Consider the following 15,056-nt stretch of genomic DNA (forward strand, 5'->3'; position numbering starts at 1 on the left):
TATATATATTAAAATATATTGTTGTTAAAGAAAAGAAAATTGAATTATGTGTATGAAATCTTACTGACAAATCACATAAATTTGATAAATATAAACATTTTATTAATTTCTAGGTTCAAATTCAAATTTCCAGTTATCTGAAATAGTAATGCGTTAACATATGTAACATAATAAATTAGGAGCTCGACCACAGTCTGAATCAGAGATTAAATGTGATATAAATTCAAATTCATAATATGATTTATATATAATTTATCAGTGTCAACAAGATTTGATCATGTCTGATTATCATGGTTTTCTTGAATCCCCCTCCCTTGGAACTAGAATATAATAAAAGTAAACTACATAAAATTGCTAAAATTTTAGAATTAGAAGTTAAAAAAATTGAGAAAATGAACTAAAAAGTGTATTGTTAAATATTAGTGAATAATGATTTTTTGTCTGAGGAAGCATTAGAGGAATGGCTTTAGAGTCTCCACTAGCCAATCAAAGTTGAGTGATAAAGAGAAGTTAGAAATCCAATTAAAATTCAAACAAGTCAAGCATGAACAAGCTCACATCGAAACCCAGAATGAGAAAACCCATATTGAAGCAGAAAAGAGCAGGTCAATGTCTCAAGGCTGAATAAGCCTGTATTAAAGTCCAGAAAGACCAATCCCATATTAAAGCTGAAAATGAAATTAGGCTAAAAGAAATGGAAATTTACACTCAACTTTGATTGAACAAGGCTAAATGATAACTGAACTCAGTTGATATATTAAAGTACCACCATTTATTGAAAATGAAGTTGATAAATATTTCCAAATTTTCATGACATTGCCCAAACCATGGAATGGCCTACTTAAAAATAGCTATTATTAGTACAGTGTTTTGACTGGTGAAGACCAAGAAGGCTACTCTCTTTCTAGAAGATTGTACAGATAATGATATGGTTAAAGCAGCTATCATCAAAGCATACAAGTTAGTACCAAAGGCTTATCGCCAAAAGCTGAGGTTATTGCAAAGAAGATAATCAAACCTACATGGAATTTGAAAAAAAAAAAAGAGAAAGAAAAAGAAAAAAAGAGGTTTATTTTGATTAATGGTGTAATTCTATGCATATTAGCAACAGTTTTGACAAATTAAGCCAATTATGTATAATTGAGAAATTTAAATGCTGTACAAGTGACAACCTCAAAACATATTTGTATGAAAAGAAAGTTGAAATACTTCAGGAAGCAGCTACTCTTTCAGATGATTACACACTAACTCATAAAACTACTTTTCTTATAAAGAGCTTCTTGCCATCTCGGCAAAAACCTATACCTGTACAATCCACTAAATCTGAGGATTCTTATAAAACATCCAGCTCAACTAGTTCAAAATCTTTTAACAACCAGGATAAAACTTTATCAAAACCATCAAAGCCTGTGTTAGTTTTGTAAAAAATCTGGTCATGCCTAATTGTTGGAGTTTGAAAACGAAAAAAAATGAAAAGCAGGTAAAATCCAGTGTGTTTGTGTATGCATATGGATGTAGTTTCACCATATCACCCAATGTTGTTGATTTGACCACTGATAAAAAAGGCTAATGTGTTTAGGGAGAAATTTAGACTATTGTTATTAGAAGGTGTATTGCCTTTAGAATCGAGTTCTGCCACCAGTGAGTCTGTTGTAACTCAGGGTATTGAAGGTGGCTCTGTTAATTTTCCTCGTCATAACATTTGTTTCAAATCAGACCTAGTTTTGGGACAAACTGTGGTTAGAGTAAGACCTACTATGCCAATTTAGAGTGTATCATTATTATTAGGAAACAATTTGACTGGGGGGAAAAGTTGTGAAACCCAAAATGGGTATTTAGCTGATCACCATTTCACCTAAAGATAATGTTGTTGAGGAAAATCCATAAGTGCTTCCCTCATGTGCTGTTATTTGAACTTGAGCTAAAAAAATAAGCCAAAAGAAAATAATAGACATGTGTTCAGAAGATGACATTATATATTTGTTACAAACATTTTGTGGCTTCAACATGGATCTTGAGAATGACTATCCTACTGACAAGTCTTTGATGGGTGGCAATGATGGACATGAGGGATCTACTTCACCTGGTGAAGTTCTGTTTGCCAAAAGCAAGAAAAGGATCCACAGATCTCCTCACTACTCATAAATGCACTCCCAAAGACTGAAGAAAAGTAACATAATATATTGGAGGATCATCTGAAATAAATTATATGTAACAAATAACATAGTTCTATAATTGATACTGCTGAGATTTTATTATACAGATAAAATTATAAGTAAGCCACTAAAACTGAATGAGAGGTTTTGGTTTAATATGTAGGGATGAACAGGTTGCAATTGAGAGATCAGTTTAACAGGAAAAGAAAGAGCTTTTTGGAATGGATTATTTACATGTAAATAAGGAGGGGGCTGGTCTGTTTGCAAGGGCAACTTTAAACTGGGACCAGACAGTTGTGAGAACAACAATGAATAAAAAATAAAATGTAGAGAAAACTATAGCATAGGAACAAAGTATAGTAGTAAGTTAAATGTAAAATGCAACTTACATTTTATTCAAGTTAAGGATATTAAAGCTTATAGTAATGAGGCTGAATCTATTCTGACTTCTACTAGTCGTTATAAGTGAAGGCTTTTATCTGAAATTTGTTACAAATCAAAAAATGAAACTGATGAAATTAAGGAGAAACTACAGTGAAATAAAAATTCAGTTGTTAATGAGGGCATAATTATATGGGAATTAATGTTAGGCACATAAAATGGCAAATTAGCATTTTTCTTACCTGAAAATGTATTTTTTGACAGATACTTACATCAAACTGCTAGTTTGATACCTCACACATCTACCTAAGAGACTTGCATGCCACTAGTCTTGAGCTAACTCTCACATAAAAAGTACAATTAACTCTTAAATGGTGACTGTCATCAATTGATGTTGCTACCAACAACATTCCTGCTGTTTAAGGCTTAACATGAACAGTGCTGGTGTATGACATTATCATGCAACAATGGCTCTCCACCAACAGGAAGACAACACCTTCCTTGTGCAGAAACGTCTCCTTAGTACTTGCACTCAAATTTACTTCATTCTCATACTAGACAGAAAGTGCATTACAAGTGGAAAAAATAGATTGGAAGGTGTAAAGAGTTGGGTATCTTCTGGATATATATTTCCTGGAAAGAAATGTTTTAACTTCTGTGACAATATCTCACCTTTTCACACACAATAGCTAGAAACCTACAGTGAAATAGTGGAGGGGGACAGTGCAAACATTAAATCTTAGAGTCATATACACAGGAGACAGCATCTGATCTTTATCAGGGTATTAATCTTCCCCAAAGGAAAGCTAGAGAAAGGAAGAGAGTTCCAAGGGACAACAGGTGGAATTTCAGCATGACCAACTGAGGATCTGTGTCCAAGTAAACAGCTAGCCACAAAGTGCAGTTAGGGTGCTTTCAGGGTGTAGAGTATGTGTTTGACCTCGACTCAACTGGATAGACAGAGACAGGGATGAAGAACTCCTATTGCAGGAGAAGTGCCCATTAGCTATTTGAAGCATGAACCTTAAAACATAAATAGTGCCATCATCAACCTACTTTTCACCATATTGTGCTGCACATAATCAGTGAAGAATTATATAAGATGCACCACATCAGTAGCTAAGAACTGGTAAGTAGCAAGGGCTTCCCATGTTTCACTTGAAGATAGTGGAAGGATATAGTATTTACGCTGGTGAGACCCTGAGATGCGTCTTATTTACCTCTGCTGCAATATTACAAAGTAGTGTGTTTGCTGGTTGTGAGAAGGATGTTGCTGCTTTACAAAAGAATTTGGTAAAGCAAAGAGGATTTTAGTTTGTATCTACAGAAATACTGAATACAAGTCCAAGGAGTTATAATTTCATTGTATAGGCCATTAGTTAAGGCACATTTGAAGCATTGTATTCAGTCTTGGGCTCCTTATCTTAGGAAGGACATTAAATTGTCTGAAAGAGATGAGAAGAGGGTTATTAGAATGATAACTGTGATAAAAAGATTGTCATTCAAGGACAGGTTAAAATTTCTGAACTTATTTTCCTTTTAATAGAATTAGAATGGTGGATGCAGTTACTTTAAGGGTTTTTAAGAGAAGACTTGAACAATATATGAATGTTGAAGATTGGTTTACAGTGTTTTATTTCCATTTAAAAGCTTAGATTAGTAGATAGGACAGTTTAGAAGGGCCAGTAGGTGTCATGTTGTCCTTAAATTATATACATATAATGCAATATGTATTTTAAGAAAATCTGGGATAGGTGTAATCTGCTTCTTTTCACATAAAAGAAATACTGTAATCATGAAGTAAGCCACAAGAAAAAAATGTTACAATAACTGTATTTTACTATAATAAAATAATAGAATAGTAATTAATCGAGAAAAATGCTGTTAAAGTAATGTAATGTACATAGCCACAAGAAAAATAATTAACACTGGTTAACTGGGTTTTACATCAATCAAAAACTAACTACATATTCAAATAAAATTCAACGTGATATAATACAGCTATAATAAATTATAAATACAGTTTATATCTGTTGTCATATTTTCTATACTTCTGCACTTGATGAATTTTTTCAAGTGAAACAGGAATTAGAAACATTGTTAGATCTTCAGCACCAGAGGTTTAAATACAAATTACTGTATAAAGTTCTGAAATTTAAAAAAAATGTGTAGGTTCAAATGGACTTCTAATGGTTCAACTCCTACAGGGGTATTACTGCAATATAGATAGGTTTCACTTCCCTGATTGTACAACAGTAACTTATTTTCAAACAATAAGTATAAATACAGGAAATCATTACACTTTCACAATCTAATATTGTCCATGGCAAAAAATTTAAGATACATTATTTCACAGAATTTTCACTGACATATAACATATACAAATCACAACTCTTACACTACAACAAAGAAAAATTTAAGTAGATCTACTGACTATATAAATCAATCGTATAGTGATAATACTAAAACACCTACCTATGTAATTCATTGTTAGAAATGTAATAGGAGAAAACAAGAAGGGATATCACACAAAACATAACAGCTGCCATAAGACATCTTCTAATTGCAGGTTGGGTTACACTACAACAGACCCCCAACAGAGCCTTTTTTGTACTTGTTGACTCTGCCACCATACTCTTATTTTCTGCCTTCTAGCAAACAATCTGTGCATTTATGGTAAAAAAAAATTAATACTTGCTTTCCTTTAGTTCTCTCAAGTTTTGCCTTCTTTTTTAGCCCATATCATTTGTTACCTGCAGCACAAACATTACATGCCGCAGAAAAACAGACTAATCCCTCTAAAAGAACACATACTTGAATGCAATTGTTACATATTATCAGGTTCTGTTTATACCAATAGATAAGAGCATATCTTTCTTCAGTGAACACTTGTTGCTTATCTCACTGGTATCCATTACCAAGTCCCTTTGAAAATTAGTTCCTTTATCTTTCACCAGGCTTGGACAGTTAATAAAAAAACCTACAAGATCACAGAAAACAAAATTATTAAAAATTGCAAAAATGAAATAAATACAGCCTCTGTAATTCAAAAATGTTAAATATCTGGTCCATAGAATAATTCAGAGTATGTCACTACAAATTATAATTTATATTTCACTAACGTAGAAACAATACTGTAACAGTAAAGTAAAATACATAAAATATATTTAGGAATATCATTATTTAAAAACATTTCATATGTGGGTTCTTATTTTGAAATGTTTTTAAAACATTTATACAAACATTTTTATGTATAAGAAATTTGAAGTTATCTCAAAAGAGTAAATCAAACACTACGATTTTATGAATTTTGCAGTTCTAGAAAATGTTTTGTTTATAATATTTTCATTTACGAAATGTTAAAACTTACAAACATGCATTCAAAATAATTTATTATCCGTGTTCAACAATGAAAATATCCTTTCTTGTCTATGGATATGTTTTACATGTTCAAACAATGGAATATCTTAACATATACAAAATTCATTGAAGCTAAAAAAATAACAAAAAATATTTTTACCAATGGAAAAGTTTTAACCTGTATCACACCAAAGATTACTCTAATATTCAGATTTTCAGGTCAAGGAGTATGTCACAAAAACTTACATTTCATACATGCCATTAATCAAGTTATTAACAATGATAAGAGTACCTCCAAGCAGATTAGTTTGGCTGCATGTACATGTAAAAGCAAAATTATCACTATGGGAAACTACTTTAAAGTAAACTGACTGGTAAATTTGTCATCTTCCTATGACGATGACAATTATCTGCACTTCCAATAACAATAATTATTTACACAATATGTAAAAAATCATATAGGTAATTGTTTAACATTTAGGAAACTAGAGAACTTTAGTATATTATTATAATTTTAATTCTGTCCCAGATTTCACAAAAGACCATCATTTTTCTTTTCGTTTAATAGAAAATGAAACTATGGAAATATTTCCAGTTTTAATGTAACCTAAATCTATAGGGAAGATCATTATAGTTATTTCTGACTGACATAACTTCTTATTTATAAACACCTACAGTTTTGTTTCTTGTAAAATAATATAACAGAGTGGAAATGCATTTGGTTATACTAATTTCAACACAGCCACTCTTGGTAGATCAATGTTAGGTTTTGAACAAGGAATTTTAAAGGCATATAGAGTTTTTAAAAAAAAATCATTTTTGTTTTTTAAATATAGAATAATGAGCCAATACTGATACTTTCTGTCAAACATTTGGTAAAAACCATTAGATATCACTTATGAAATGTATATATTTAATACATACTTTGACAAAACATGAAGGAAGTAATAGTAATACTAAGCTACCTTATACTTTACAATACAGGTATGCAAGAACATAAAAAATAGGCATCTAAATGTCATTGAGTTCATAATTCCTTTTTAAACACATTGTGCTAATACATTCAGTGTAAAAGACAAAAACCAAACATTTTAGTAATTGGCTCTGTTGTTGAAACTTGTCATTTGAAATTTCTACTGAAGAGTTTACCTTTGACTGTGCCAAAAAATGATTTTGATATTTACAATTAACAGTTAAAAGACTCATTGAAGTCATTCATAAATAAAAATAAACACCAAAAACATAAATACAGTACTTCATTACCATAAACAACTTTCAACTTAATAAAATAATTTTTTGAAATGTCATGGTTTAATCAGTTAGTAAACTAATGAGACAAGTTTAAGAATAGAGGTGAGATGATGGACTTTTATGTATGATAGCAAAAAAGCATTTTGGACATCTATAAGTAAATGTTTGTACCATGAAAGTGGTAAGAGACTATCTTTAACAGAACATACAGACAACAGGACCACTAACTTTTTCAAGGTGATCTTAAGTGTCTATTGTTATGATATTACTAAACCTGTAATATAATATCTGATATAATAATATCATGCACTTTGGGATTCTATGCATACCTATCATCTCATTTCTATGGATTGTACTGACTATTTTGATTCATGCATGTGCTGCCACATCACCAACTCATATGAAGATCAGAATTCACTACCCCCACTTGCATATTACAAGGTGAAAGTTCTTGAATAAAGTGAACTCATTTAAATTAACTTCAATATTGCTATTATACCTTTTATTTACACTGCTGTTTTTTTTATGACTAAAATATATTAACATTATGTATTAAATTTGTTTATGAGTGCTGTCTTTATGACTACAGAGAGATATTTATGAAAATCAATTATTATATATATATATTGTGATGTATATAATAAATAGTGTGTGTTAAAACATTATTTTTTATGTTTTTTATCCTATTCATTAGGGCTAACCATGATTGTAGCCTCTCTGATACTATAAAAAAAATCATTTCAGCATTTTTTTTAATGCATCGCTTATACTTAAACAAGGCAGAGGCTAGCATGTTAGATTTGGCTATTAACTCAGCTGTAGTGGTTGATTTAATAAAGGGCTAGAAAGAGATGAGAGCTATGATATTAATAAAATGGGAAATATAACTGACAGGAAAAATGTACAACATGCACAAATATTAATACATTTTAAAATATATGATTAATTGTTACTATTGTAATGCTAAAAGTATTAGAAATAAAACTGATGAGTTCAAATCAGTTGTGGAAAATGACAATTATAAAATTATGGGTATTACCAAGATGTAGTTGAATTAAAACAATTTTAATGAAATGTTTGAAGTACCAGCCCACAGATTATCTGCTAGAAAGAGTATTGAATAAAGGAGGAGAAATAGCTTTATATGTGATGAGTAAATTAAATTCTGTTGAATTAGAGCATTGTTTGCTTCTTTGTTTTTCAATTTTGCACAAAGCTACACAAGGGCTATCTGCACTAGCAGTATCTAATTCAGCAGTATAAGACAAGAGGAAAGGCAGCTAGTCATCACCACCCACTGCCAACTTTTGGGCTACTCTTACCAACGAATAGTGGGATTGACCGTCACATTATAATGCCCCTATGGCTGAGAAGGCGAGCATGTTTGGTGCGATGAGGATTCAAACCCACGACCCTCAGATTACAAGTCGAACGCCTTAACCCACCTGACCATGCCAGGTGAATTAGAGCATATTAAAGAAAACAGGACTGAGGTTGAGTCAATCTGGGTTGGTGTTAATGGATATAAAGAAAAAGTCTTGTAATTGGGGTTTGTTATAAACTACCAGGTCAGAATGGTAGTTGAAAAAGATATAAAAATTTTAATTTCAAAGGTACTGACTGGGAATATTACAAGTCAGACAATGAGGGAGATAAACTTTGAAAATTGTTCAGGATACTTTTGTACACCAACTGGTGATAGAACCTACAAGACAGGAAGCCATAATAGATTTAATATTAGCATCTGATGTGAATATGATAGAGTTGTGCTTGGTAAGCATTTAAGTACAAGTGACTATTGTTCTATTAGAGTTGAGATTTTACTACATGAAGAATAAAAGAAAAATAAATGTTCTGATTTCAGATTTCAAGTTAATCAATTTTGATGGAATGAAGTGTGATCTAGCTTCTGTAGACTGGACTAAAGAGCCTGGAGGAAATCTTGAACAGATGTGGGAAACATTCAAGGAAATATAACATACATACAAAACATACATATTCACTATAGAAAAAAAAAATGGCAACAGAGTGGAATAAACCAGTATGGTTTAGTAAGTGTTTAAGAAGTCATATTAAGGATAAGCATAACAAATTCAAAAAATTTAAACTTACTGGAAATAATAATGACTTGAAAAACTATAAGAAATCAAGAAAGCTAGTTAAAATGAAAGTTAAAAGGACAACAACTGTATGTGAATAAGTTCAATCAAACAATGATGAATTCTTGAGGTATGTGATGCATGAGCAAAATATTAGGATGTGGGTTGTGGGAAACTGATCTCGGGAGATTATGAGATGGTAATCTTATTAAATTATATGTTCTCTAAGTATTTATGAATGAATATACAAGTATTATGTTTCAACCAGGGCACTTAATGTATGGGGGAAAATACTGATGTAAAAAATATCATTTTAAGCTCTGAAATTGTTAAAAAAAAGTTGGGAAACCTAAAAATTGATAAATCCTCTAGTTCAGAAAACTTTTTTCCTAGAGTCTTAAAGATTTTATTTTATGAACCTTTAGCTAATACTTTTTATGGGATATTGAGTAGTGAAAGATTATTAGAAGATTGGAAGTTGCCTAATACTTGTCCAATATTTTTTAGGAGGTGTTAAACCTTGTCCAGGAATTTATAGGCCAGTTAGTCTTACATCAGGAATTGGAAATGTTTTAGAAATTATAATTAAAGATGCATTGCAGAGTCACTTAAAGCAGTTTGATATAGTGTCAAAGAGCCAGCATGGTTTCACCAAGAGAAAATCTTGTTAAACAAATCTTCTGGCATTCTTTGATAATGTTACTGCAAAAGTTGATGAAGAAAAAGGTTTACCTTAATTTTCAGAAAGCTTTTGGAAAGGTGTTTCACAAAAATGATATTACACAAATTAAATCTTTAGGTGTTGGAAAAACATTATTAAAATGGATAGATAATTGGCTAGAGAGAAGAAGAGTCATATTTATTAAAGTTAGATGTGACTGGATCACAGTTACAAGTGATGTGCCTCAGAGCTGTGATGGGTCCTCTGCTGTTTAATTTATATTGAGATTGACTCTGGAATTAATAACAAGATTCTGCAGTTTGGAGATGACATTAAGATTTTGTGGTGACTAACTGTATCAAAGATGCTGAAGATTTACAGGGTGATTTAGATTATTTAATGCATTGGGCAAATATGTGGCACATTATGTTTAACTCCAAAATATAAGGTGATGCATGTAGGTTTTCATAATTCAAATTATTGTTAGAATTTAAATAGGAATACATTAAACATTGTAGTTGAAGAAAAAAATCTTGATATTGGTATAAAAAAATCACTTAAGTCACCTAAACAGTGTATTGTAGCAACCAATAGGACTAACAGGATTTTGGGTAGCATCTATAGAAACAATAAATAAAAGACAAATGATATTATTGTTTCACTGTACAGATCACTTATAAGGCCTCATTTAGAGTCCTGGGTATTCTTTTGGGCTCCATTCCTCAAGAAAGTCACTGAATTGTTGGAGATGTTTCAGATAAGAGCCACAAAGATGACACCTAGGGCAGTGAGATTGTCCTATGAGGAGAGATTAAATTTCTCTAAACTTAATGAAACTTTGTATAATGGATGACAACAAGTGTAGAGGATGATGTTTTGAAAGTCTTCAAAAGGTGGAAGAATTCTCAAACATTGTCCTCTACACTTGTGTCTCCACAACAGGCAGTTGCTGTTTATTCTACAAAGTTTCATCATGAATACTCTGCCTAAACAATCTATCAAAGAATTTTCTAAACTTGTTTTCTCTAGAAAGAAGAAGGATAGGGGGGGATTTGATTGAGGTGTATTGATAATATAGATCTATCACACTTTTATGTTTAGTGGTTACAAATTCAAATTTTGGCAGCATAGGAGTAGTTTAGACAGTATTACTTTTCAAACAGGGTGATTGGCTTTTAGAATGGGGCAGAAAATTAAACTGAGTTCAAGAAAAGATTAGATGAATACATGAATAGTAATGTATGGTTGCAGTTCATTTTGCTGTTAATAATGCTGAATAAAAATGTTTTTAAGGATTGAGGTTTAAATTGTTTCTTTTTTTCAAATTAAAAAAACAAGGTCTGTTTCAATTTTGCAAGATAAATACATCTTGGATAGAAAAATAGCCTCTCAGTAGACCTTGTAAGGAGAGAGAATTTAAAGCAGTATTTTCAAGATTTAGAATTCAGAGAAATATTGTTCATAGTACAAGTACATTATTTTACAGAAAATAGTTTGAACATTTTTCTCAAAAATAAAGCAGCTGTTTCAACTGCTATGCAAAATTATTTTGGGTAACACTTCCAGTTATATAAAACATTTGAAACCAATTTTCCCAGAGTACAAGTTTCCATCCACATAAAAATATTATTCAAATTATGGTAACCCAAATACATGCCATTCTACAGTATCTCAACATTCTTAATAAAGTTATTAGCACTTAAAAAAGTTTGTCATTGTGAAACTGACAATTTGCTTATTCTATTTCCATCAACATCATTACAGTAAACAGGAAAAATAAAGATCCAAGCACTAAGAACCAAAGTACTCCACAACCAAAAAGGTTCCAGTTTGTTTGCATTATTAATAAAAGCTTTTACATTTTCTCACTCAACTGTCATACAATCCAAATAACTAGTCTTTTACCAATACCAGAGTGTTTTACCTTTGCTCCATGTAGCAGTTTTTCATAAGCTTTTAAAAAATGAAGACATGAAGTTCAGACTATTTATTTCATTAGAGCTGGAATACAATAACTAATTCATCATCAGGTTTATTGATCATTTACATTTAACTAATTGACTATTCTCAGATGAAAGTAATAGTTCTACTTTCAGTCATGTTTTTCAGTGTCTTTTCAACCTAATCTTTGTTTATTTGAGACATTTTTATACATAATTATTTGGTTTTAAACTACTTTTTTTTTTTTAAATCATAAACTGATTGCATTTAAATGTATCATTTTTACAACACAAAGTTTACAACAAATGAACAATAAGATTAATACCATACAGTGGATATCTCCATACAAATTTTTCCAGAATAAGTATACCAGAACAACTGAATTTGTTTTGATGAAAAACAAGATTGCTTCATGATACTGATTATATGCAAGAGAAAAAGTAACCATAACAGTGACTAGTGAGATTACTATTAAAAATAATATTATCAAAAGTTACTATACATAGTTCTGGGGATCAAGTTTAATTTTATAGTAACACAGCTATGTCAGTGGTTGAGTATGTTGATATTTTTGGTGCATTTTTACTGTGCAAAAGAATAAACTTCACACCACATGCCACTTCACTGGTTAAAAGTAGAGGACAAAAAGATTATCACAAGAATAAAATTAGTCATTATTTTGTACACAAAAATATCCCATGCAAAGTAAGCCAAACCTTTATTAATATGATTTGGCCAAATGCCAATTTTACAGTTATATTCATAGGTCATAACACTAATACTTTAAAATGAACAAGCCTGATTTATTCTAAATTAATAATGAGAAATCATAAGGGAAACATTTTGCTCACTTGAAGAGTTAGAATAATTTCAAACAGTAATAAACAGACACAATAATTCCGATTAGTTGATTATATTCCTGTTGTTGGTAGATTTGATTGTAATTTAATAAATAATTGTGACAATAATCAATGCTCAGGTTAATTGATTATTCAAGTTAATTGACCGATTTTATCCATTATTCAGATACCATGTAACATCCTTAAAGGCATTTAACTGGTCAAAAAAGGAAGATTCACTTTAGTGAATAGAAAGTGATTTTCTTTAATAATATTGCATTTTCATAGATTATTTTGTAATGCTGCTTGTATTAGACTAGAACTTTTCCCTCTACAGAAGTATGACTAAGTTGTCTTTAATTTCCATTTAAAAGTAGGATTAATTTTATCAATTCTTTAATCATTGCACTGTCTACCAAAGAGAAAGACTTTCACATCCAATCCTTGATCAGCTTTAAAATGATGGGGAAAAACTTGTCTCTCAGTCATTTTTACTTACCACCAAGATACTATAACCTGTATGATTTAGGTTAATCCTAATATTTCCAATTAATGCTGAGGTTCAATAATATTCCTCATATCCCCTCTTGTTAAAAACCTTACCATCAGCATTTTCTATGTGTTCAACTTCCATTTTAACATTTTACTTACCATTAACATCCTTAAATTTATTTTAACATTACAAGCCAGATCTTCGGGGGCTTGTTTTTTTCTATCAAACTAATATTCCTGTTTCACACAGCACACATACGAGGCTTTTCTACATTTTTGTACTTTAAATATATGAACTTGTACTCTCAATATTAAAACTTAGTTAATGCACTACCTTTCTAAAAGAAGCATTCATAACAAAATTAGCCCTTCACGGCATTTTATTATACACAGTTGATGTAGAATTTATTGTTTAAATGATATCCAAACTACTTGCATAATGTAAAAAAGAAAAGACAACACTAATAATACTTTCACTGTTCAGAAAAATTGTTCATATATGACAGCTCTGCTACCATTAACTTTAATTTCCAACTTTTAACTGTTTACCAATTTTAATAAAACTTGCTAGTCACAAGATTAAACAATTCACTGTTCTAGTGTTTACATCTCATTATTTTTGGCCCAACATGACCAGTTGGGTTAAAGTGCTTGACTTGTAATCTGAGGGTCACAGATTTGAATCTCTGTCACATCAAAAATGTTCGCCCTTTCAGCCATGGGAGCATTATAATGTGATAGTCAGTCCCACTATTTGTTGGTAAAAGAGTAGCCCAAAAGTTGGCAGTGGGTTATGATGACTAGCTGCCTTCCCTCTGGTCTTACATTACTAAATTAGAGATGGTTAGCACAGATAGCTCTCAAGTAGCTTTGCGCAAAATTCAAAAACCAAAAAAAACAAAACATTATTTTTGTTTTATAGAGTGGTATGTTTTTAAGACAGGCAAGTATAAACTCAAAATTAATATAATTTATAAATAATTATTATAATTTCGTCCACAAGTGTACATAAAATTATCAGTAATTTCTCATATCAAATCCCTAATACACAATACTCATTAATAGTACTACTGTACCAATAATATAAACGGTCATAATATTAACAATATAACAGTATAACGTGCTTACTAAAGCTACAATTCAAATTTTTAGTACCAGTATTACTAATCAATCATGCCATTAACATGATTAAGTGCTTAACTGATTGAGCTTGTTGACAGCAGAACGATAAAATAAAATACTTTGTTTACACTTTTAGTTTTAATACATAAGACACAAATAACAGCAATATATTACTAACCATTCTGTCAACGAAAAAAGTCTTCAAAAGCTTTCAGTTTCAGTTAAATGCATGTGAAAGTAACTTACGTTAAACTTCAGTCAAACGATGATCCTACTAACTTGCAACATTACAAAGTACAAGTCCTGTTACTCAAAACGACGTTTGACACACTCAAGCCATGGCCACCTGCAAGTCTCTGCAGAACACATTTTTTAAAATATATATTAGAAAGTACACACCCTGAATGGTGAAGTCAGACTTGCATCTATGTATATTACAATGAACTGTTAAGTATTATATATTTTGTAATATTTCATCCTTAAGTACTTTAATACGTGCTATAAGCAATTTTTATTGAAAATATTAAATGTAATGTGTGCAATGATTGAATATTTACTTTATTTTATATTTTTAATGATTAAATCTGAATGTTTTACGACGTTTATTTTGACTTTTAAAAGTAAACAAATATAAGTTTACTCAATCTTTATTTACAAAGCAGGTTTTTCAAATCCCACCCCAAGTGGCAAGTCTGAAGGCCTGTAACGCTAAAAAACCGAGTTTCAATACCCATGATAGGCACAGCACAGACAG

The 15,056-nt window shown here is 30.8% G+C and overlaps 1 protein-coding gene across 4 annotated transcripts in view; it reads right to left on the minus strand.

Annotated features, from left to right (window-relative positions):
- The window catches only part of LOC143252772 (bifunctional heparan sulfate N-deacetylase/N-sulfotransferase-like), an 83,700-nt gene extending 69,025 nt beyond the window's left edge, over positions 1-14,675 (minus strand). For 2 of the 4 annotated variants that reach the window (XM_076505440.1, XM_076505441.1), the window contains exons 1-2: positions 14,481-14,642; positions 5,013-5,517 (exon numbers count right to left, since the gene is read on the minus strand). In XM_076505440.1, coding sequence (XP_076361555.1) covers positions 5,013-5,170 — 158 coding nt within the window. In that variant the 5' untranslated portion in view covers positions 5,171-5,517; positions 14,481-14,642. Of the gene's footprint in view, positions 1-5,012; positions 5,518-14,480 lie in introns of all 4 variants that reach the window. The other 2 variants (XR_013029136.1, XM_076505442.1) reach the window with 2 other exon arrangements.
- Between the last annotated feature and the right edge of the window lie 381 nt (positions 14,676-15,056).

Source organism: Tachypleus tridentatus, chromosome 6, assembly GCF_004210375.1.
Source record: "Tachypleus tridentatus isolate NWPU-2018 chromosome 6, ASM421037v1, whole genome shotgun sequence".
NCBI lineage: Eukaryota > Metazoa > Arthropoda > Merostomata > Xiphosura > Limulidae > Tachypleus > Tachypleus tridentatus.